Here is a 22,223-nt window from a genome sequence, read left to right on the forward strand (position 1 = left end):
TCACAGCTGTAAAGCTGGGTCTCGTTATCTTGCTCAGGCCCTTGCTCCGGCCCCTTAAAGACATACACATCAGGTGGAACAATGATGAACCTTTACATTTAAAGAAACCATTCAACATTTCCCCTGCGGTTCATCATTGTGGAACAAAAACATAAAGCATACTTTGTACATGTCTTTCATGTGTAACCTTTGGAAGTGCTTTTGTAAAAATGTCCGCAATTTGATTATCACCTGGGACATATTCAAATACAATCATTTCGTCAGCAGTTAATTTCTTTACAAACTCCAAACGTAATCTTAAGACTCTGGTGCGCTGCGTATTGGTTTCTGAACATAGGATAGCAAGTCCACTCTGGGAATCAAGGTAAACTTTTACTGGTAGTGTTACTTGCATCTGTAGGTCTGCAAATACTTGCAGATACCATTCTACATCACGAGTGGCCTGAACGCATGCACATAATTCACTCTCGGTTGTGGAGAGACAAATAATGGTTTGTGTCTGGGACTTCCATTCAAATGGACAACCGTTATAACAAAACACCATACCAGACACACCCCTGCAATTATTTTGTTCCACTGCATGAGATGCATCACAGAAAATTTCAAAACCTTTGTCAATACTTGACGTAAACTGCAACCTATAATGTTTGGTATGTTTAAGGTACATTACCACTCTCTTAAGAGCAGAGAAACATTGTGTAGTAGGCTTTTCCACAAATTTTGCCAGAAAGTGAAAAGCATAAGTTATATCTGGTCTTGAGATTCTTTGAATGAAATTTAGCTTGCCTATAGCAGAACGATACAACGTTTTGTTAGGAAATGGCTTATCTTCATCTGTAAAGGTGAAACCACACACCATAGGCGCTTCCTTCCCATTTGCATTTTCTAAATGTAGCATTTCAACAAGATCAATTTTTGCAGTTTGATGAACCAGAAAAGATCCATTTTTGCCTTTCTCAATTTGCATGGATAAGAAATTTTTAGCTATGCCTAATTCCACCACATCAAATTTCTTCTGTAACTGTGAAACTACCTGCTCATATTCTTGTTTAGTTTTTGTAGAAATTAACACGTCATCTACATACACACATATTTTTGTTACAGAGTTTGCCCTTTCCTTTATAAACACACAATTGTCTGCCTTTCCTTGTGAAAAACCAATATCCAGCAATTCTTTTGCTAAAGTTTGGTGCCAATTCCTTCCACTTTGGTGCAGACCATAAAGGGATTTATTTAATTTGCATACCAAACCTTCAGCAGCGTCTATGCCTTCAGGAACACGCATAAAAATTTCTTCTTTTAAATCGGCAAACAAATATGCAGTTTTTATATCTAGGTGATAAACAGAATGTCCTCGTTGTGATGCATCTTTTAACAAAAGCTGAACTGTTTCATATTTTACACTTGGTGAATAACACAAATCATAATCTTCGCCTGGAATTTGTTGAAAACCTCTAGCAACTAATCTTGCCTTGTACCTTACAACTTCATTTTTGTCATTCATTTTAACTCTGTAAACCCATTTTGAATCAATAAGTCTCATATCTGGGGTTTGTGGTACAAGAGACCAATTGTTATGCTCTTTTAAAGAAGCTATCTCAGAGTTCATAGCTTTATACCAATTTACAGCTTGGTGCTTAGGTAAATTCTGAACGTCACTGTAGCTTTTTGGCTCAAAAACCACCTTATTGGCATACACAGTATTAAAATGTTCATCTGCAAATCGTTGTGGCTTCTGCCTCTTTCTATCTGAACGTCTTAGTCCAGAAGGAGAGTCAGACTCCTCAGACTTAATGGGACTAAGTGAAGTACTAGTTTCAGGTTGTAAATCATCATTGTCAGATTGAAGAGGTCCCTGTAGGCTAAGCTCACGATCAGAAAACTCAAGAGAATCTAACCTATCCTTGGGTGCCTGTGACTTTAAATCATCAAACAAATTATCAGATTCAACAGGCTTTTTGTCTTCTTCAGTTAATTCAGAAGCACTATTATTCCCTGCTGCTGCTTCTTCCTCTTCTTCCTCAGTATTATCTATACCCATCAGTATCTTGGAAAACAGCAACTCCATTCCAATTTACAGTTTGTATCATGCTTCTGGTAATATGAAATTTGCCAGTTGCTGGTATGTAAATTCTGTACGCCCCCTGCTGGTATCCCATGAATTTTCCCTGAACACTACGCTCACCCAATTTCTGCTTAGCGGGATAATGCATAATTACATCTGAACCCCAAATGCGTAGGTATTTCAGATTAGGGCGTTTTTTAAACAACTTCTCATAGGGGGTGACATCTAAACCAGAATGATAACTGTGATTTCTGACATAACAAAATGCATTAAGCGCTTCAGCCCAAAAGTCTTTGGGCAGATTAGCATCGTGCAGATAAGTTTTAACCCCTGCTTGCAGGTCACGCTGCACAACTTCAACAAGCCCATTTTGCCAGGGACTTCGGGGACAAGATAACTCATGAGTAGTCCCCTGCGCTTCCAGGAATTTCTCAAAATCGTCAGAAACAAATTCCCCACCCCGGTCAGAAAACAGGTTCTTAATTGGTTTGTTAAAGTGCGTTTTTACCCAGTTGCAAAAAACTTTGTACTTCTCAAATGCTTGTGACTTTTCAGATATTGCATAAGTCCAACAATATCTACTATACTGGTCTATGAGGGTAAGCCAGTACTTAGAACCTCCTAATGATGGTGGGAGTGGCCCAACTAAATCACAATGTACACGTTCAAATGGCTCAGTTACTTTCCTATCTGAGCACCTACCCTTGCGTGCAACCTAAATCTTATTCTTGCAACAGGATAAACATTGCATAAAGAATTTACATGGTTTTAAGTTGAGGCCATTAACAATATTCTTTGTCTTAATTACATCAGCAAAATTCAAGTGTCCCAGAATTCCGTGCACCTCATGGACACACCCAGAATGTGGCCTTACATTCCTCAACCCCTGGCTTGACTGTGCTGCTCTGCAATTTATAGGCGATTTGGAGTAGGTGCGAAAATACAGTCTATATAAACCATCAGAGTCCCGGGCATACAATAGACGTTTGTTCCCCTCAAAAAACTCACACATTAAATTTAAGAAACGCACACTTATGCCTTGACGAGCAAAACACCTTACTGATAATAAATTGTCCACTGATGGGCAGTAAATGCAATTTGCTATTGTAATGTTTAAAGAGTCAAGTTTAACAGTACCTCTGCCAAGTGACTGCAAGACTTGTGAATTGGCTAAATGTACATTACCAACTTCCTCTTCGAAAGAAATAAACAAGCTTCGATTGTTGCAAACGTGGTGAGAAGCTCCTGAGTCCACAATAAAAGAATTCCACTTGGCACCTTTTCTTTTATGACCTGTTGTCCGAGCATGAAAAGCTCGCGGCTCGTTTCTGTCTTTACGGTACGATGTTGGCTGCTGAGATGACAACCGTGACTGACTAGCAGAAACAGGGTTGGGAGTACTTTGCTTTCTTTTGGCTCTGCAGTCCTTCGCAAAATGTCCCTGCTTATTGCAGAACCAACAACACTTGGCAGCTTTAAATGCAGTTGTATCACCACAAGTTTGCATATGGCGTTCCTCATTACTTCTGGAAATAGGAGTGCTTATGGCACAAGCCTCCCTTCTATCCAACTCGCCCATTAATCTTGCCATTACCCCTTCCACAGATAATTGTGCTGGTGGAACGGCAGATATCTGGCTAGCTATACCATCAAAGTCCTTATTAAGGGAACAAAGAATGATAAAAACATACTGAATATCACTGAATATCAGGTATCTCCATGTCCCTTCGAATTAATTCACAGCGTATTGCCTCCAGACGTCTCAAGTGTGCTGCCAAATCACCACCAGGCTGCAACTTCGTCTGGTACAGCTGCTTGAAAAACGTCAATGCAGACGCTGACTCTTTTCTAATATGCACTGCTGCAAGACTGTCCCACATTTCTTTGGCAGTTTTCTTATTCCTTATATAGACTACTTGCTGGTCGCTGACTGCCAAATTAATTATCGCCCTGGCTTTTGCATCTCCTTTCGACCAAGCATTAGTTACAGGGTCAGGAGGGTCTTCAGTTACATAGGTCCATACTTCCCTAGAGGTCAAAAGGGCCTCCACCCGAAAAGACCATAAACTATAGTTCTCATCTGTTAGCTGTAGGAAGACCAGAACCTTCTCAGCTTCAGGAACTCAGTCAACCATTCTGGAAATCTTCCAGACCCACAAAAACTACACTAACAGGAGAAGGAGTTTTCAAACCTTTCTCAGAGTCCAAAAATATGCAGTCATCCACTCAGCAGCTGGGCCCATAACCAAAGATGTTGGCTTTTTGCAGTATGGTAGCGCTGCAGAGAGCTTGCTGGGGAGACCATGCATTAAAAAGAAAGGGACTCAAAAATAACTTAAACAAGGTTTTAATTACAAAAGAACAAAAACTCCTTATACACTAAATACATTAACAATAAACCAGACCCAACCACCAACCCAACCCCCAGGGTAATGGGAAAGCTAGGTGCTGCTCCTTATATACTACATCCAAATGCTGACACACCTTAATCAATGCAACTCAGCAGCACCTGCTATGTTTCACAGCTGTAAAGCTGGGTCTCGTTATCTTGCTCAGGCCCTTGCTCCGGCCCCTTAAAGACATACACATCAGGTGGAACAATGATGAACCTTTACATTTAAAGAAACCATTCAACAATCTCATGTAATTTCACTCCCTAGAAAGCGTGAAATTACCGTACATGAGATCATGGTGCTCTAAATGGCTGCTGCCCTCTTGTAAGAAAAAACAGGATGCCCCAGTTTTTCCAGGACACTTGCAGGGTATTCTAGGGCTGTGCAACATATCTGGCCAAATTGCAAATCCTAAACCAAATGGACATGATTTGGGCCAAATTAGGACTCTTCTGCATTGGGTCAAGGCAGCCCCAGATAGGGTTAGGTTCACCTGGAGCAAATCCAGAGTTGTCAGAAAGGTATGGGAGGATCAGGCAGCAAGGGAAGGGAGGAGGAGATGGAGATGGTGAAAGCAGAGAGTCTCTCCACCACCTTAGCCCCAGGGATGTACAATGCCCTTGGTTTGGGGGCTGCATAAGATCAGGTTGTAATGAGGGATGCCTCTACTGGAGGTTTAATTAGGAATAATATCTCAACTATGGCAACTTTTTGTAACATCACATATATAATAATCTAATCTAATCTAAATTTTAAAATTTGTTGTTCATAGATGAGTGCAGCCTTTCCCAATCTTTTCATCAATAGAAACCCACAGTAAAACCACTTCCATTTTTTAAACATGAAAGTCACTTATCTATTGTGTGTTTTGTGCTCCTCACACAATTTTTCAGCGTTCATACTTCTAAGCCTTGACTTTAAAAACTCACAACTTTAGGAATACATAGTGTATTTTCACCAGACCAGTAGAAGGGAGACCAATGCAATACTCTCAGACATTTGGCATTATATAAACTGGCAAAAAGGAGAAACTTGGATGGTCGCAAAAATAGAAGGAAAATGTCAAGTCTTCACTTGACCATTTAAAAAACTTCTGCAACCGAAAGCATCCTCATGATAATTTTCACCAGATTACAACTTTTGCTAAATAGTTTTTCCTTGACAATTGCATACTGTGATGGGACCTATCATCTTGATTTTTTAAGGAATAAAATAGCTGGGCTTTAAAATGATTGAATGCAGAAAAGACCACTTGCCTTAACTATATAGCCATTGCTGGGGCTGTGTAATCTTCTATCTCCAAAATGAGACAAACTAAGGGGAAGACCCTTAGTGTGTGCAAAAGGAAAATCTCAAATAGCCAACTGTGTATTGTGGAAAAAACCAAAAACGAACTAGTTTTGACAGAACTTCTAAAGGTTTATCACAGCAAACAGCTTCCCACATGCATCTCATACGTATACTGATCACATTTGCTCTTATCCAGTTAAACCAATGGAGAATGCAATAGGGCAGGATTAACAGTAAAACAATTAATGCAGCCCCAAACCCGATACTAAGAACTGCTTTTGATTTCAGGTGTGCGGGCAAATTGTAGACATGTAGTTCATCCCTTGAAGCATAAATCAGGCACATACTGACGTTTGTTCGTTTCACCTACATGTTTTGAAGCATTATCCAAATGTGAATTGCTGTTTAATTTTATTTTGCTGTTGTAATGCAGTGGCTGCCGTGCACTTGGAAATGTCATTATCTTGGCACTTTGGTGCTGAGATGCTGTGAAAGAAGCCAAAAACAGGATTTGATTGTAACCTTCTAATTTTTTGGCATCTCTCCACTGTGCTTCAGGTTGTTTTGCTGCTCTTTCCCCTAACACAACTGAGTCATATTTTCCCCCTAGTGCTGAGGAGGAAATTAACATCCAAAATTATTTATGCACATAATAGGACCCCACAGTAACATCCATATGTATTTGTGCTTATAATAGTCTCTGACCCACTGAGGGGCAACCTGCATGCAGAGGCATGTTTACACACATTGATCTTCCATTACCACCTGTGCAAGTTTAAGTTGCTCTTGAAGCAGTAATAATAATAATAATAATAATAATAATAATAATAATAATATTTTTTTATTTATACCCCACCCTTCCTGGTTCAGAAAACTGGGCTCAGGGCGGCTAACAACAAATTTAAAACACTTAATTGATGCAACAAAAAAACAGCATAAAATACAGTATAAAATGTGAATAACAATAAATTCAGAATTCAAAAATCAATTTAGAGGGAAAATCCATCCAATAAACATTGGATGATCACCAGGACTAGTACTGGGAAATATTTTTGCATCTTCACTCTTGGATTACAAATGAAGGTGGCATTCCGGTCTAGAAATCCATTGACTCATCCCTTTTGAAATGGGGGGACACGGTGTAATCACCCTACCATGTACTATCATTTCAGCAGAAGTGGGGTTAGAGAGAGCTCTGTAGAAGTACTGATGAACTTGCTGGCTTTTGAACTGGGTGTCTCCACCTTATCATTGCTTTCTTATCACTCCATCAGACTTTGATGTTCAGAGGTGAGTGTCATTCCTTACATATCCAAAAGGGCAAGAGCCATGCATTAGAGGGTGACATCAGTAGGCTTGGATGAACCCCAAGGTGTGCAGACATACAAAAGGCTTTCAGAAGGGAGAGAAGAAGATGGGAACCCCCAAACAGCCCACTGAGACCTGAGGATGCTCAGTGTCCATGGGATGTTTTTGGAGTGTGTGGGTGGGGGGATGGAGTGGCTGGAATCTTGAACAGCATCACTCCACACTGCAACATTTTGCATGGTCAGGTTTCAAAAGCACCCAAGAAGCCTCTATGTACAGCAAGGTGCGCAGCTGCTCATCTTCCCACATGTGGGTGGCAATGTGGCTCGATGGTGGGGATGCAGCAGGGTGGTGGGCAGTGAATATACTCCCATTAGAATTCTAATTGCATCAGGCTTCTCTGTGCATCACCAGGTGGCCCCAGTTGGGAATGCACATAAGAAGGTGGACAATCACACTGGCTGCCCCAAGAGATGCCTACTTCCATAAACAGATTTATTCTGCTGGATTGGGACTGAGTTTAATTTTTCTTACATTTGGTGACCATCAACAAAGGACACCCACATATATGCATTGAGGAAATATGGTATTTGCAAGTATTTGGTGCTTTCTCTTATGACTGCTGAGAAATAACAGCTTTTCATCAAAACACATATAATTACACTTCAACCATTTATTTACTAATATGTCATGGGAGTCCATTTGAAACCTCACATATAAATTTCTATCACTGTAAAATTGACTCTCTCTCTCTCTCTCTCTCTCTCTCTCTCTCTCTCTCTGTGTGTGTGTGTGTGTGTGTAAGTGTGTAAACTGAGTCTAATTTCTTAAAAGTTGCTCTTTGCCCGGGGGCCTTGAGAATAAGACTGTGGTCCTAAGATGTAGAGGCTGGGGAGACTGAAGCTAGTTTAACCACCTCTTCACCAGACATCCTGCTGGGCTCTGTGAGGGTGGAGGAATGCTCCATCTGTTTCTAGGCATTAAGTTTTTTCAACCCCCCCCCCCCCCCATTTTCTCTCTCAGTGGGAAGGGAAAGAGGAGGAAAAGGTTTAGGCACACTCAGGAACCTGTCTAAATCCCCACTTCCTGTAGTCAGTGCTTAGGCCCGAATTAAAGCAGGACTGTCTGAGAGGTGCTCACTTTCAAAAGGTGTCTTGGGGCCCCTCAGCTGTAGATATTAAATCTATTGCAGCCATGCGTATCCTGCTGAAACTGATTTCCACAGGGAGCATGCAATATAGGGACTTTCAGCATTGCCAATCACTTTTATTCTCCTCAGGAGAGCAAGAAGACAAGCTGGAACACCTGCTCCCATCGATTGCCGCCTAAGTCAGTGGTCAGGATGGACTGAATGTTTCCCTTGTCAAGGAAGAAAAGTAAGGCTCCACTCTAATATAGCCAAGCGTTCTTTATAGCTGCCTGCAGCGAAAATAGACACAAACTTTGAACACAAAGGGCAGTATCCAACCTCAGTCCCATCGGCACAAGGATTTCCAGTGGCACAATGGGACCTCCCACCTCTTCTGCCTTGTACAACCCATGCCTTCCCCAAATCTTCTCCAGAGGGTTAGGGAACCCCTGGAACAGATTTGAGAGGGGGGTGCATCAGGGGAAGTGTGTCCCATCGCATAAGTGAAAATCATTGCGCTGGTAGAATGGTGACTTAACACTACACTGAATACAAGCCAGTGGTTTACAGTTGAAAACAGATGCATGTTTACCCAAGCCCATTAAAACCAATGGGCCTAAGCTGAGAGATGGAGTGTGGCCTATGTGACTAGCAGTTCAACAATGCAGGATGCCCATGAAGAATATAAGAAGAGTCCTGCTGGAATGGAGACAGCTTCATATATGCAAGGCAACAAACACATGGAGTGCACGGGGCAAGCCTCTTGCACAGACAAGTAGTCTGTATACACATACAGTAGAACTCTCAGTCATGTGACATTCTATCATGACTGGATTGGCTTTTAATCAACCAATGAAGTTACTCTTCCATTTAAGACATTGGGAATGATTTGACAGGCATGGAAAAAGTCAATTGCAAATACTTCTGCTGTGTTGTTAACCTTTTCATCCCTTCACATTTCTTCCCTATGAACTTCAAATTGTGTTTTAAGTAATTTTTTTGGTTTTGGCAGGCATAGCTGTACTGATAAAGCCTTAATTTGTTTTACATTTTTAATACTTAAATAATTAATGCTTGCTCTTGCTAGGTTAATATATTGTATAGATCTGTTTTTATTGCCTCCTGATGTTTAATTCAAATTTTATCATTTTGTATATATATATATATATATATATATAATTTATGGCAAATATCCATTTTTATTTTTATTTTCAATGCATATTATAGCACAGATATCGAACTTTGCAACAGCCAGCCAAATACAAGGGGAGCATATGTACCGGCCACTTTTGGGATGAAGTTGCGTGCCAGTCAGCAGGAGAATGTATTGTGAGCCAAGACTGTGGAGCTGATTTTCGGTGTGAGGAGACTGGTGAGTATGATGCCATTACAGATCCATTAACTGATGCAGTGATACTCCTTCACACCATTAACCCATTTCAGGAATGCGGAAAAGGTACTGATCTACTGTTCCATGCGATAAAGTTAAAGTGGGGCACAGTGACATCTAGGGAAAGAAGGAATCACCTAAGGATCTGCCACAGCCAGCCCTATCATGTAGTAGCGTGAGGTGAGCTTGATCCAAAGGTACCTACCTGCATGTGTTCAAAAGGACAATGTGTGCAGAGAGTGCTCTGCTGCACATGCAGATTCTGGAATGACTGCCTGACCAGCTGCACTGTATCCTCATTTGTGCCAATCTCCACATGTGCAACATTTTGTGCTTGCAACAATAGATCTGCAAATCTGCAGCTGCAGAGCCAAGCTAACCCTGGACCATGGCCCAAATGATGCCCTCTGGGTACAGATTTGCTGAGCCACTGATACACCAATTGCCTTCTTGTCTGCTCCTCACTCAGGTTGAGTGCTGTATGGCAAAGCTGTTGTTATTGTGTGAAAAGCCACACCTGCCTTTTTCTTCAGGAACACTTCCCACACTGCTAACTAAGGCAGGAGAAGGCAGGAATCTACTCTTAAGGATGTTCCTTGAGTGTTCGTGCCTTAGCCATCACTATTGCAACAAATTTCTCGAGCACATTCTGCAACATCACAGCGCCAGCCCATTCTTTAAGCTGACAGTGTTCATTTCTCCAAAAAGTAGCAGCAAGAGACTTTTAGGCTTATAGTTGTTTTTAAAAACCATAAGCAGGGATAACAAATGCATCCTGGGAGCTTTGACAAAGTGAACCTGACAAGGAGAAGCACACGGTCTATTCATAATCCATTATTTAGAACTGAAAAGGTGCCCAGCTAAAGCTTTTCCTGTCTTACCGCAGTGGCAGAGAACAGGGAAAGTTTCAGGATTCTTTCTGCAACTAGTTTTGGGAGCACCCTTGAAGCAATGTGCTTTCCTTCATTCATACAAAGAGAGATCTCCAAAGTCCAAAGTCTGGAATGATAAAGAATACAGTAAAGGGTCTTGAACAGGAGATTCTTGTAAAGAGTGTGTAGTTCACTAAATCATAGAGTTGGAAGGAATCCTAAGAGTCCCTAGTCCAACCACCTGCAATGCAGGAATCTCAACAAATTCAGTCGCTATATAGTTCAGTCCCTAGGTGGCACAGGTGAGGGGCTGTAGTTCAGTGGTAGAGCATCTTCTTTGAATGCAGGACATCACAGGTTCAATCTCTGGCAACTCCTGGTAGAGTTGGGAGAGGACCCTGCCTGAAACCCTGATGCTGTTAATTAGTATAGACCTTTCTCAACATTGGTTCCATAGATGTTGTTGGACTACAACCACCATCATTCTTAACCAGCATGGCCAGTGGTCAGGGATGATGGGAGTTGTAGTTCAAAAACATCTGGGAACCCAAGGTTGAGAAAAGCTGATGTAGACCATACTGAGCAGGATGAAGCAATGGCCTGATTCCTTATCAGGCAGTTTCCTGCATTCATATGTACGTTGCTTATGGATGGAGTCTAAAGTTCCCTGTTGCTGTTTTGTTTTTGTTTAAGAGAGACAAGAAAGTTATTGTCTAGTTTCCTGGCTGGTCTCTCTCTCTAAGCCACCAATAAGTGAGGCCCAGTTGCCAATACAGGCCTGAAACTGAGTCCAAACATTTACTCCTCTGCTAGGACCAACACTTTTAAAAACCTTGCTGCAGACACACATTCCTACTTCACCTATCTTCTCATGGTTGCTTCATCCTGCAGCATAGCAAGGTATGTTCTGCCCATTGCTTCCCCCCAGTGATACTTTGCAGGTATGGTTAAAAGGTGTTATAACAGCTTCTAGCCCAGAAATAATCAGGTGACAAAAGGGCCCCTATAGTAAGGTTACCAGACGTTCCTGTTTCCCAAGGACAGTCCCCAGATTTACAAATCAGTCTCTTGACAAAATCCATCCATTCTGACTGAAGTTGGAAAGTGTCCCCGGATTCACTGAAAAAAATCTGATGACCTTACCTTATAGGGCCCTACAAAGCAACATCTGTTGTTTGGGTATGGATTAACCATTCCTTTGCCTTCAGGAGACCAGCCTTGAGGGGTACTGGCAACTGGTTGCAAAACAAAACTCATTAACTTCAGAGTAGCTTGTGAAGACATAACAATTCAAATTCTAAGTGCTGAGAGCCAGTGTGGTGTAGTGGTTAAGAGCGGTAGTCTCGTAATCTGGGGAACCGGGTTCATGTCTCCGCTCCTCCACATGCAGCTGCTGGGTGACCTTGGGCCAGTCACACTTCTTTGAAGTCTCTCAGCCCCACTCACCTCACAGAGTGTTTGTTGTGGGGGAGGAAGGGAAAGGAGAATGTTAGCCGCTTTGAGACTCCTGAAGGGGAGTGAAAGGCGGGATATCAAATCCAAACTCTTCTTCTTTTCATTGTCGATATAAAAAGACACCTGGGGTCGTGTGCAATTTTGTATATGATATCTTGTTGCATTTGACTGGGAACTCTGAATAGGAAAGGAAATTCCATGCCACACGCACAAAGCCACTCTTGTTCTCAACATATTTCTCTTTGAGTATTCTTCACAAAGACCTCCTCCTCAGTTAGAAAGTGACAACAGCACAACCTGAGCAAGGTCCTACACTATCTTTGTGATTTGGTTTAAGTGAACCATTAAGTCCAGCCTTATCTAGCTAGAGCAAACATGGATTCTAGAAATGGATAACAAATCTTTATCTGCGCTGCAGGTCGCTGCATTAAACGCCACCTTGTATGCAATGGAGAACCGGACTGCAGAGATCAATCTGATGAGGCAAGTTGTGAGGATGCAGAAAGATTCTGTGATGATCTGGATCCAGTCCCCGGGATCAGTAAAGTTGCACAGGGGTGAGCTGCCATACCCATGTACTATGGTTCTTACACATGATTTAAGCATTGGGAAATTTTCTCTTTAATTTTAACTTGCTATGTTGTGTAGTTTAGAGAACTCCCAAGTTTTAAAACTTCTTAAATAAAGGAGAGAAATAGGAGTCCATGTGTTTATTTATTTTCATGGACTTTGTCTTATAACTCATGAGCCAATTGTTCCTGTTTTGCTCTTCCACATGAGCACTGGCAGAAAACAAACCACAATCCCTCACTCTGCATTAAATTCAGATCAGGAATTGTGGTTTGTTATATTCAAACTACAATTGATGAGCCTAGAAGGCAACAAGAAGGATTGTATGGAATGAAAGTGAGAGTCTCTCTCCCTCTGTGTGTGTGTGTGTGTGTGTGTGTGTGAGAGAGAGAGAGAGAGAGAGAGAGAGAGAGAGAGCACTAGCAAACTCTCCTTACATGCCTGCTCCTGTCTCTTTTGCTCCTGAAAGATACAATATCCTTACACAAAAAGAGGCACAGATAGTGTATGATCCTACATTCTATGGAGGCCAGTGTGAATCTGTCTATAATGGAGAATGGCGAGAATTGAAGTATGATGCAGCATGTGAACGTCTGTATTACGGGGATGATGAGAAATATTTCCGAAAGCCATATAACATCCACTACTATCAGTTTCTTGTAAGTATTTGTAGGCCAACATTATCGGTAAGGCTGAGTGGGCAATTGGACCTCAGCCAAATATAGACCCTTGCAACACGTGAGCTCCTCTGAAGTTCCATACCATCTACTGCTACCTTTTAAAATTTTCCACTGTCCAGAATATCACATTAGCATGTGATACCAGTTTTAGGTGTTGTATATTGGGGGGGGGGGGAGCATTCTCTTTATTACATATTATCCGCATATCAACCAGATAATATGTGAGTGCGGAAGCATATGCAGATCCCTCTGAATCCTTTCTAGCAGATTTATCTGTAAGACACTTACCAGTGGGGGCCCCCATGCATCTTTCCTCTACCAAACTTGGACACCACATGCAATGCTTTTGATGTGCATACCCCTCAATACACTGGGCACAAATGGCTTCTCAAAAGTCTCCTACTTGAGTATAGAGACATCAGGGAGACCTGATTTCTCCAGGGGAAGGATAAATTATCCTACCATTTCCCAGTGGTAAGGCTTATCATTAGAAGTGACAGGAGCACAGCTCTTTTCTTTTGTGCCTCCTAAGTGGTTTTTTTTTAGTGGGGGGGGGGTTGAGGGGTTGCTGCCACTGCAGGTGACATGACACCTCTGGCAAGTGGCAGTCAGTGATTGTGTTGGCAGCCTGGCCCCCATTTTGTATCTTCTGAAATGGCCTGAACTCCGGCATTGTTCTGGGGCACTGGGGTGGGGAAACAGTGGCCTCCATCAAAAAATGGTGGAAACAGATCTGTGAAGTAGTCTCCTTTCTTCCACCATGCCCCTCCTGATCACATGTTTAATCAGGGGGATGGGAGCAGGGAGGAAGAAGGAACGGCAGATGTGTGGAAACACTCCAGCTGAGAAGAGAGGGCTCGCTGCTGCAGGTCCTGCTTGTCCAGGGTCTTCAGGAAGGCTCTTGAAAAGCAGTTCCCTGCAGCATCAAAGCCCCTGAGGGCTGCATGAGAAGATGCTCTCTTCTCTCTGACCAAGAGCATGGAGCTCTGATTGAATCCTCTGTGGGCTGCACAGGGGTCCATGCACAATCCTCTTGAAAGCGCTCTTGCAGAGGGCTTTTGACCAGCCCCTTGCTCCTGGTTGAGGCTTCTGAAAACCCAGACTGATCAGGATTTCAGCCCCACTCATCAGCTGATGAACAGAGATTGAATCCTGATGCCTTGGTTGCGCAGCCCTGTTCCCTGCTGGAAACAGGAGTATGTGACCAATGCAGGATTTAAGCCCGTCCTCCCACACAGTGGTATCAGGAAATGGGCATAGCTTTAGGGGAAATGGCCTCGTGGCCCAAACTGGGCTCCCTGGGAGGCAAGGATTGGCCAAAGAAGTAGAAGTTCCCCAGGCTCATTATAGAGGCTAACCACACAGGCACTTCATCCACTCATATAAAATCCTTACAAAAATGCAATGCTGAGTTAAAACAAGATGTCATCCTGGCGCATCATTTGAAAATATTTTGCCACCAAACTCTAGCATTAAAAAAAAAAAGTCTTGCAGTACCACTGAAAACTGCTCAGGCTTGGTTTTTGTTGAGTCTCCAGAGCAAAGGAGAATCATCCCCCATTAAGCCAATATGCTAATCTAAAATATCTCCATCCAGCTAAGATGTTTCTCTTTTCATTCCAGGCACATGCTGATTCTGGCTTTTCTTCAGAGTATTTCGATGATGCCAAGGACCTACTGAATGCCATAAAGAAGGACACCTCTCGAAGCTATGGCTTTACATTTGGCATAAGCCCGGAAGATGTCCCTTTGTCTCTGAGTATAGGCATTGGCTTATCAAAGGGTCAGGGGACCCTGAGAAATTTTACTGAATACGCAGCAAAGGTAATGAGAAAATAGGCGGAGGGGGCTTCCTATTCCTGCGTTGCTAAATCGCCCAAACACTCTGTTACTGATATTGCTTTATTTCCCTGCCCACATGTTTTCCCCTTGAAACAATAATCATCCTACCTTAATTTGTTCATGTAATTGCACGTGTGATCATTAGCAATTCTGTTTGCCTTCCTTATTACACTGAAGCAAACAGAAGCATTGTAATGGGAATGAAATTGAATTACAAGTAGAACAACGCATGCCATCTCGCCCCATCCCTCCTGTTTCATGGTGACATTAAGTATATAAATGAGTAAGTGCTTGGAATGGCAAACAGAGTGGGGGAATTCAAAGAATTGCACGTCAGCAACAGTTGTCTTTGGGGAACATGTTCCAATGTCACAAATATATCTTGTTTAAATTAGTGCAAACCTGAGTGAATGGCTGCAAGAAGCATTTGTTTTCTTAATGGATATGAAATCTTTGGGAAATCCAGAGATGTAAACAGAACTGGGCTTTGTGTTTTGTCTTGCTTAAGCGTGGAAACCTTGTGTAATGGGTAGTTGCAAGCAGGGACCTATGGTAAAAAAAGGTAAAGGACACCTGGATGATTAAGTCCAGTCAAAGACAACTATGGAGTCTCTCGCTTTTCAGGCCGAGGGATCCAGCATTTGTCTATGAACAAATGGATGAGGGAGCACAGATTGAATTGTAAGGGAGCAGAAAAACTACCTCCCCAAATTAAATTATCAGCTCTGCAACCCTTGCAAGCCCTTTGATGTCTGAAGAATACTTTCCTGAAGTTTCTGAAAGGATCTGCAGGGAGAGGGGCAGTTAGGCTTGGAGGATTCATAGTGCATGGCATGTATCCTTTGGTCCCTGCCTTGCATATCACCACTAGCTCTCCTCAAGGTCATAATTAAAGGTAAAGGGACCCCTGACCATTAGGTCCAGTCGTGGCTGACTCTGGGGTTGCGGCGCTCATCTCGCTTTACAGGCCGAGGGAGCCGGCATACAGCTTCCGGGTCATGTGGCCAGCATGACTAAGCCACTTCTAGTGAACCAGAGCAGCACACGGAAATGCCGTTTACCTTCCTGCCGGAGTGGTACCTATTTATCTACTTGCACTTTGACGTGCTTTCAAACTAGCAGGAGCAGGGACCAAGCAACAGGAGCTCACCCCATCACAGGGATTTGAACCGCCGACCTTCTGATCGGCAAGTCCTAGGCTCTGTGGTTTAACCTACAGCACCACCCGCGTCCCCTAAGGCCATAATTACATAACCAAAACTCTGTAGCTTAGGATCGTTCCACAAAGAAAATAAAGATATAGTCAGCCCTGCAACAGGCAAGATCTTTTCATTCATTCGTATTCTAATACTAGAGTTGCTTCTCCATCTTTAGAAATTATTTCCTTCAGTTTGCTGTTTAATCAGATGATCATTATCCACAGCATCATTTTAGATCACCCACTTGGAAAAGTTCTAAAGCATCCCAACATGTGTTGCTTCATGCTTGAAATAAACTGGGATTGTATAAAATGGGGTGGAAAACCTTGTTCACTCTGAGGGTCACATTCTCCTGTGGAGAACCTGCTAGGACCCACATGCAAGTGATGCACAGGGCTAGAGGGCAAAGGATATGACTCTTCCCTTTGTATAGCAGGCTACATTCTAGCCATGCAACACTCAGAGGTTTATACCCACACACTCCTTTTTGTCCAGGCTACATGGGAGTTTATCACTGTTCAAACACATTGTAGCTTGGCAATAAAATTTGAGGGGGATGCAGAGTAGGCTGGTAAGGAGCATGGTCTGGCGAGGTGGAATGGCCTAAGAAAAAAGAAGAAGAGTTTGGATTTGATATTCCGCTTTACCATTACCCTAAGTAGTCTCAAAGCAGCTAACAATCTCATTTCCCCTCCTCCCCCACAAAAAACACTCTGTGAGGTGAGTGAGGCTGAGAGACTTCAGAGAAGTGTGACTAGCCCAAGGTCACCCAGCAGCTGCATGTGGAGGAGCAGAGACGTGAACCCGGTTCACCAGATTACGGGTCTAATGCTCTTAACCACTACCCAAGGGCCAGGTAGAGAGGTATGGAGGGCCAAATTTGCCCCCCAAGGTTCTGCAGCCCTGGTATAAGAGCACAGCCTTGCCCTATTGGTCTCTTTTGGTTCCTGCCAAAAAGAAAGAAGGATGTAATTTCAGAAAAAAAGTGGATAAATTATGTATTTTGCCCTGCTTCATCTACAGAATGTTGGATTTATTCGAGCTCTTACCAAAGTACAGACAGCCCGTTTCAAGATGAGAAGAGATGACATTGTCCTGGATGAAGAGATGCTTCAGTCTCTGATGGAGCTTCCAGATCGGTACAACTACGGAATGTATGCCAGGTTCATTAATGAGTATGGCACCCACTTTATGACATCTGGGACCATGGGAGGCATATTCGAATACATCCTTGTGGTCAACAAAGATGAGATGAGAAAAAGAGGTTTGCAGGTTTAATTTATTCTACCCGCTTGGCACATTGTAGGATACTAGAAACTAATTCCTTGATACACGTAAAGCATATTGATCAGCAATATGTTGTAATGACCCAGAAACTCAAGATTCCTATTCAACAAACTGCTCTTTTATTCAACAATGTTATGAACCTGCATGCCCAAATGTGTATCTTGGAGTTAATAAATAATTTCCTTCCAGGTATAGCAAAAATAACAGCAATGATAACTCTAGGAATTTCTTGTCTTTAGCCTTGAAATTTCTGCATTTCAAAGCGCACGTGACAGCATCCTGCAGACAGACCTAGATAAATTCAAAGGCATTTCTTGACTCGTAAAGTGTAAACAAACAATGTTTTTGGCATTGCACCTACCATTTTACACAAGGTGGCTTTCAAACTGCAGAATGACAGAGATCTGCTAGCTTCAGCTTTCAGCAAATGAAGGCATCCAAAGACAGCATAGTTCTGCCTACACTTTGTGTTCATGTAGCCAAGCTTCTGCAGTTGTTGCCATGCACATTTCATGATAGTTGAAGCATAAAGTCTTCTAATCATCAATGGGAAATTTCCTATAATAACATGATTCTCTTGTTCATTTTTACAATGCCATCTACTGTGTCATAAAACCCAGAACCTGCTGTGCCTTCTGTGATACCAGTATATTAGTTATTCACATTCTCTTCCAAAGGTTCTGGTTTGGTGACTTCATTCTGGGATTCTCTATGGAAAAGGGTGACATCAGCAACACCAGGCTTAGCCAGGTATCTCTAATCTTAGGGAGACATCCCTGGTCTTCACAGTGTGTCTTGGCTGCTACCCAAAACATAGCAACAGGTGCACCTGGCAAGGAAGTAATGCTTTATTAAAGCAGATTAACAGTGCAGATTCAGTTGCGAGGAAAGAGCCAGATATAGTCCAGAAGGTTTTACAAGGCAAAGGGTTAGCAGGGAAAGTCTGGTCTAAGAGCAAGGGCTAGGGTTCATGAATCCAAGATAAGTAGTGAGAATTGCACAACTGCACAGGAACTGTGAAGTTGTTCCAACAAGTTTCCCCACCTACTCACCAAGCTTTTAAGCAGAGGCAGAGAATGCCCAGCTACTCACAAGAATCTTGGTTGTTTGCAGAAACTCCTGGCACACAATTAAATATATGTAAGTTTAGGGGTCACTGTCCTCAAAGAGAATCCTGATCCACTGTAGCCCTTGTTTATTTATTTGAATGATTTATATCCCAGCTTTCTAAGCTGAAGTGTACTTAAGGTAGTTCATAATAAAGCAAATTGGCAACACCATCATGGGCAGGGACCATCACTAGCAACTCACTAGCAGGTTCTGCACTCTGTCATTGCTCTCTTTGTGCCACTGCCTACGTCTTTGTCAAACCTAGATTAGGGTCAGCAGGATTCCCAGTGATTTTCTGGATGAGTTTCTCTGTTTCCCATTTTTCCCATCTTTCCAGTCTCAGTTCTCCACATTTCCACAACAGCTTGTGATTATCTTTTTTTTTTTAAAAAAAAAAAAACCTCCTAAAACTCACTGGCATTATAGTGATTATTTCTCCTAATATATAAATGTTTGCATGCAATTTTGCCTAATATACATTTTGGCAAAGCAATTTCATCCCTAATATAATGCATTTTCATCTGCTATCTTCACTAACATTTATGCACACTTTACCGCCATATTTAATTTTTTTGTACACATTCCTTCGCTGGAGAACTGCATTTCAAAATTTGGAAGAAATATGAATTTTGAAGGATGCCTGCATTTCAGTCCTTTTATTGTTTTGGAAAGTGTGAATTAGGTCAGTTCACCAACTGAATTGAATCCCCATTCCTGCTTGGGAGTAGGGAGACTGCTATAAAATTCCCAGTCCCCTGCCAGCCGACTGCAGCCCATCATCCCTCCTTGTCTCCCGTTAATTTATTTGTCCTTAATATTCTTGGGAAAGTGTCTTTCCTGGACATGAAGGCTGAATGATAAAGAAAAGAGCTTGCCAAGAGGGGCTTCAGGAAGCTGACTGCCAAGTGAAGAGGAAAAATGAATTAGCAGCATCTAGACAGAGCCATTATTTTACTTTATATTTTGCTTACTGTATTTCAGAAGTGCTGTGATTTATTGCAACAAGATGGCCCTACTGTAAGGAAGAGGGAAGTTGAAGTCTAAAAGAGACAAAAAAAATGTGTCCCAGAACGGACATAATTTTTACTTTTATGTAGGATACTTGTATAATTTCATCTACAGTGCATACCATAAAAAGAGGGCACATTTATCAAGCTGGTGCTCTGGTTAAGTGCTACATTGAGTAAGGAGACGCAAATCAATGGTTCAGTGAACAGCAGCCCTTTGCTTCAGCACGGCCAGCGTCTGAAAGCAAATGTTTTCTCGAGAATTATGGGTTTGTTTCCCTTCTTTTAAATATGCTGGTGATGGATGCAACTGGTACCCACTCCGGCATGGATGGCCTGATGAAATGCCGCAGAAAATACAGCCTCGAGGGCTTGACTGCTGAAGCTTGCCTTCACAGTCAGGGTCGGAGCAATTGCTAGATTAAGGCTGTGATCCTATATACATGTACTTGGCAGCAATTTCCCATAGCCGCCCATTCTGGCTTCTGAAATTTAACCAGATATTGCCCATGCACTTTCACGCGTGTTTTTACACTTGCAAGGCAGAAGGTCCCAGATTCAATCTCTGTCATCCCCAGGGAGACCCCCAGGGAGCTGCTGCCAGGCCATGAATGAGAGAGACCAATGCTCTGACTTGGGCTGTTCCGTTGATTTTTTTCTTCTTTTAATGAAAGCAGAACCTTGTACCCACAAAACAATGCTACACTTGGGTGCATGTAGAACTGCAGTTGCATACAATCCTAGCTTTTTTAAAATCTGATGACAGTTCCTGTGGATAATAATAATAATAATAATAATAATAATAATTAATAATAATAATAATAATTGTATTATTTATACCCCACCCATCTGGCTGGGTTTACCCTGCCACTCTGGGTGGCTCCCAACAGCACAATAAGACATCAAACATTAAAAACCTCCCTAAACTTGTTAGAAAAGATAATACAGTGGTACATCTGTTATGTACGTAATTCGTTCCAAAGGTCTGTTCTTAACCTGAAACACTTCTTAACCTGAAGCACCACTTTAGCTAATGGTGCCTCCTGCTGCTGCCATGCCGCCGCTGCACGATTTCTGTTCTCATCCTGAAGCAAGGTTCTTAACCCGAGGTGCTATTTCTGGGTTAGTGGAGTCTGTAACCTGAAGCGTATGTAACCCGAAGCGTATGTCACAGCAAGGAAGTTTGAGGAAAGCAGGATCAATGTTATCTTTTGCTCTTTCTTTGAAAGGAAAATGCTTTTGTTTTATGACTTCGCTGAGAAACAATGCAATTTACTTGTGGTTTATCACTACACAGAAAGATATTTTTTCCCCTTTTCTGATTAATTCAAAAATTAAAAGCATAAATCAATCTAATTGGTGGGTCATATTCATATCATTGGATTTGCATTCCGTAATAAGCAATCTTGTTTACTCCTTCCTTAAATTGCCAATATTTTGTATGATCATCATTTTGCTGCTTCTGCTGCATTCAGATTGATCAGCCTTGGATTCTTCCCCCTGTGGCAACCAATAACAAATTGTATTGACTGGCCCTTGCTGAAAATAATTACTTAACAGGAACAATAATATATCAATTAATCAGAGTGTAGTTCAACTTTAATTTTATGGCACTCAAACAGTGATAAACAATAATCATTCCTATTGCTTACAGTAAATATATTTCACCCGGTTGTGTTGTTAACAGTTGTAGACTAGTTAAGCACAAGCCATTGAATACTATAGATTTATTAATACACTGTCAGCAGGCAGCAAATGAATATAAATTCAGCAATTGGGGAAATTTGTTTTATTAGCTGTGGTAAAGAACTGACCAAGCTATAACTTTATTGAGAGCCTTCTCTCTAGGGAGCTAGAAGCCCTAACTTCTGTTAATTAGAAGTTTTGCCAAACAGCGCAAGCCCCACATCTTAACATGTACACTTTCAGGATTGAAAAAAAGCAAAACTCCAAACTGTGGATTAAATCTGGTATCTGCTTTAACTAAAATCTCATAACAGTAGCTGATTTCGATTAAAATTTGCCATTCATGTGTTCCCCTTTTCTCCCTCAGTCTCTGCCTTCATTGCAGCTGCAAGGAGAATACAGTGGTACCTCAGGTTACATAAGCTTCAGGTTACAGACTCCGCTAACCGAGAAATAGTACCTCGGGTTAAGAACTTTGCTTCAGGATGAGAACAGAAATCGCGTGGCGGCGGCGTGGCAGGCCTCATTAGCTAAAGTGGTGCTTCAGATTAAGAACAGTTTCAGGTTAAGAACAGACCTCCAGAATGAATTAAGTGCTTAACCCAAGGTACCACTGTAATTCAGAAGCTTTTGCTTTCATTTTTAATTAAACACAGTTTGTTGTTTCATTCAAATGTGGCAAACTGTGGTTAGTCTTAACTATGGAGTGGAAGAAGCTGCCTTGTTTCAACAGGCCATAGTTGAGGTTCATCACAGTCTCCTTGTGGCCACACCAGAGGGGAGGGGAGGAGAAACATGCAAGCCTAGAATTTCTTCTGGATCCTTTCCATTATAATGCTCTATAGTTTTATATAGTATTTACCCCTTTGTCCACATATATCCAACTTCTCAACGGCTGATTAGAGGCACTTGTGATTTGGGGTGGGGCCAAGAAAAGTCT

At 42.0% G+C, this 22,223-nt stretch overlaps 1 protein-coding gene across 1 annotated transcript in view; it reads left to right on the forward strand.

Moving 5' to 3' along the window:
* The window catches only part of C8A (complement C8 alpha chain), a 33,444-nt gene that overhangs the window by 5,616 nt on the left and 5,605 nt on the right, over nt 1–22,223 (forward strand). Inside the window, exons 2-7 of the mRNA XM_083742748.1 lie at nt 8,336–8,432; nt 9,413–9,557; nt 12,321–12,459; nt 12,942–13,131; nt 14,776–14,976; nt 17,217–17,457. Of these exons, the coding sequence (XP_083598874.1) occupies nt 8,336–8,432; nt 9,413–9,557; nt 12,321–12,459; nt 12,942–13,131; nt 14,776–14,976; nt 17,217–17,457 (1,013 nt within the window). The remainder of the gene's footprint in view (nt 1–8,335; nt 8,433–9,412; nt 9,558–12,320; nt 12,460–12,941; nt 13,132–14,775; nt 14,977–17,216; nt 17,458–22,223) is intronic.

The sequence above is a fragment of the Podarcis gaigeae genome, assembly GCF_964106915.1.
Source record: "Podarcis gaigeae genome assembly, chromosome: 6".
NCBI lineage: Eukaryota > Metazoa > Chordata > Lepidosauria > Squamata > Lacertidae > Podarcis > Podarcis gaigeae.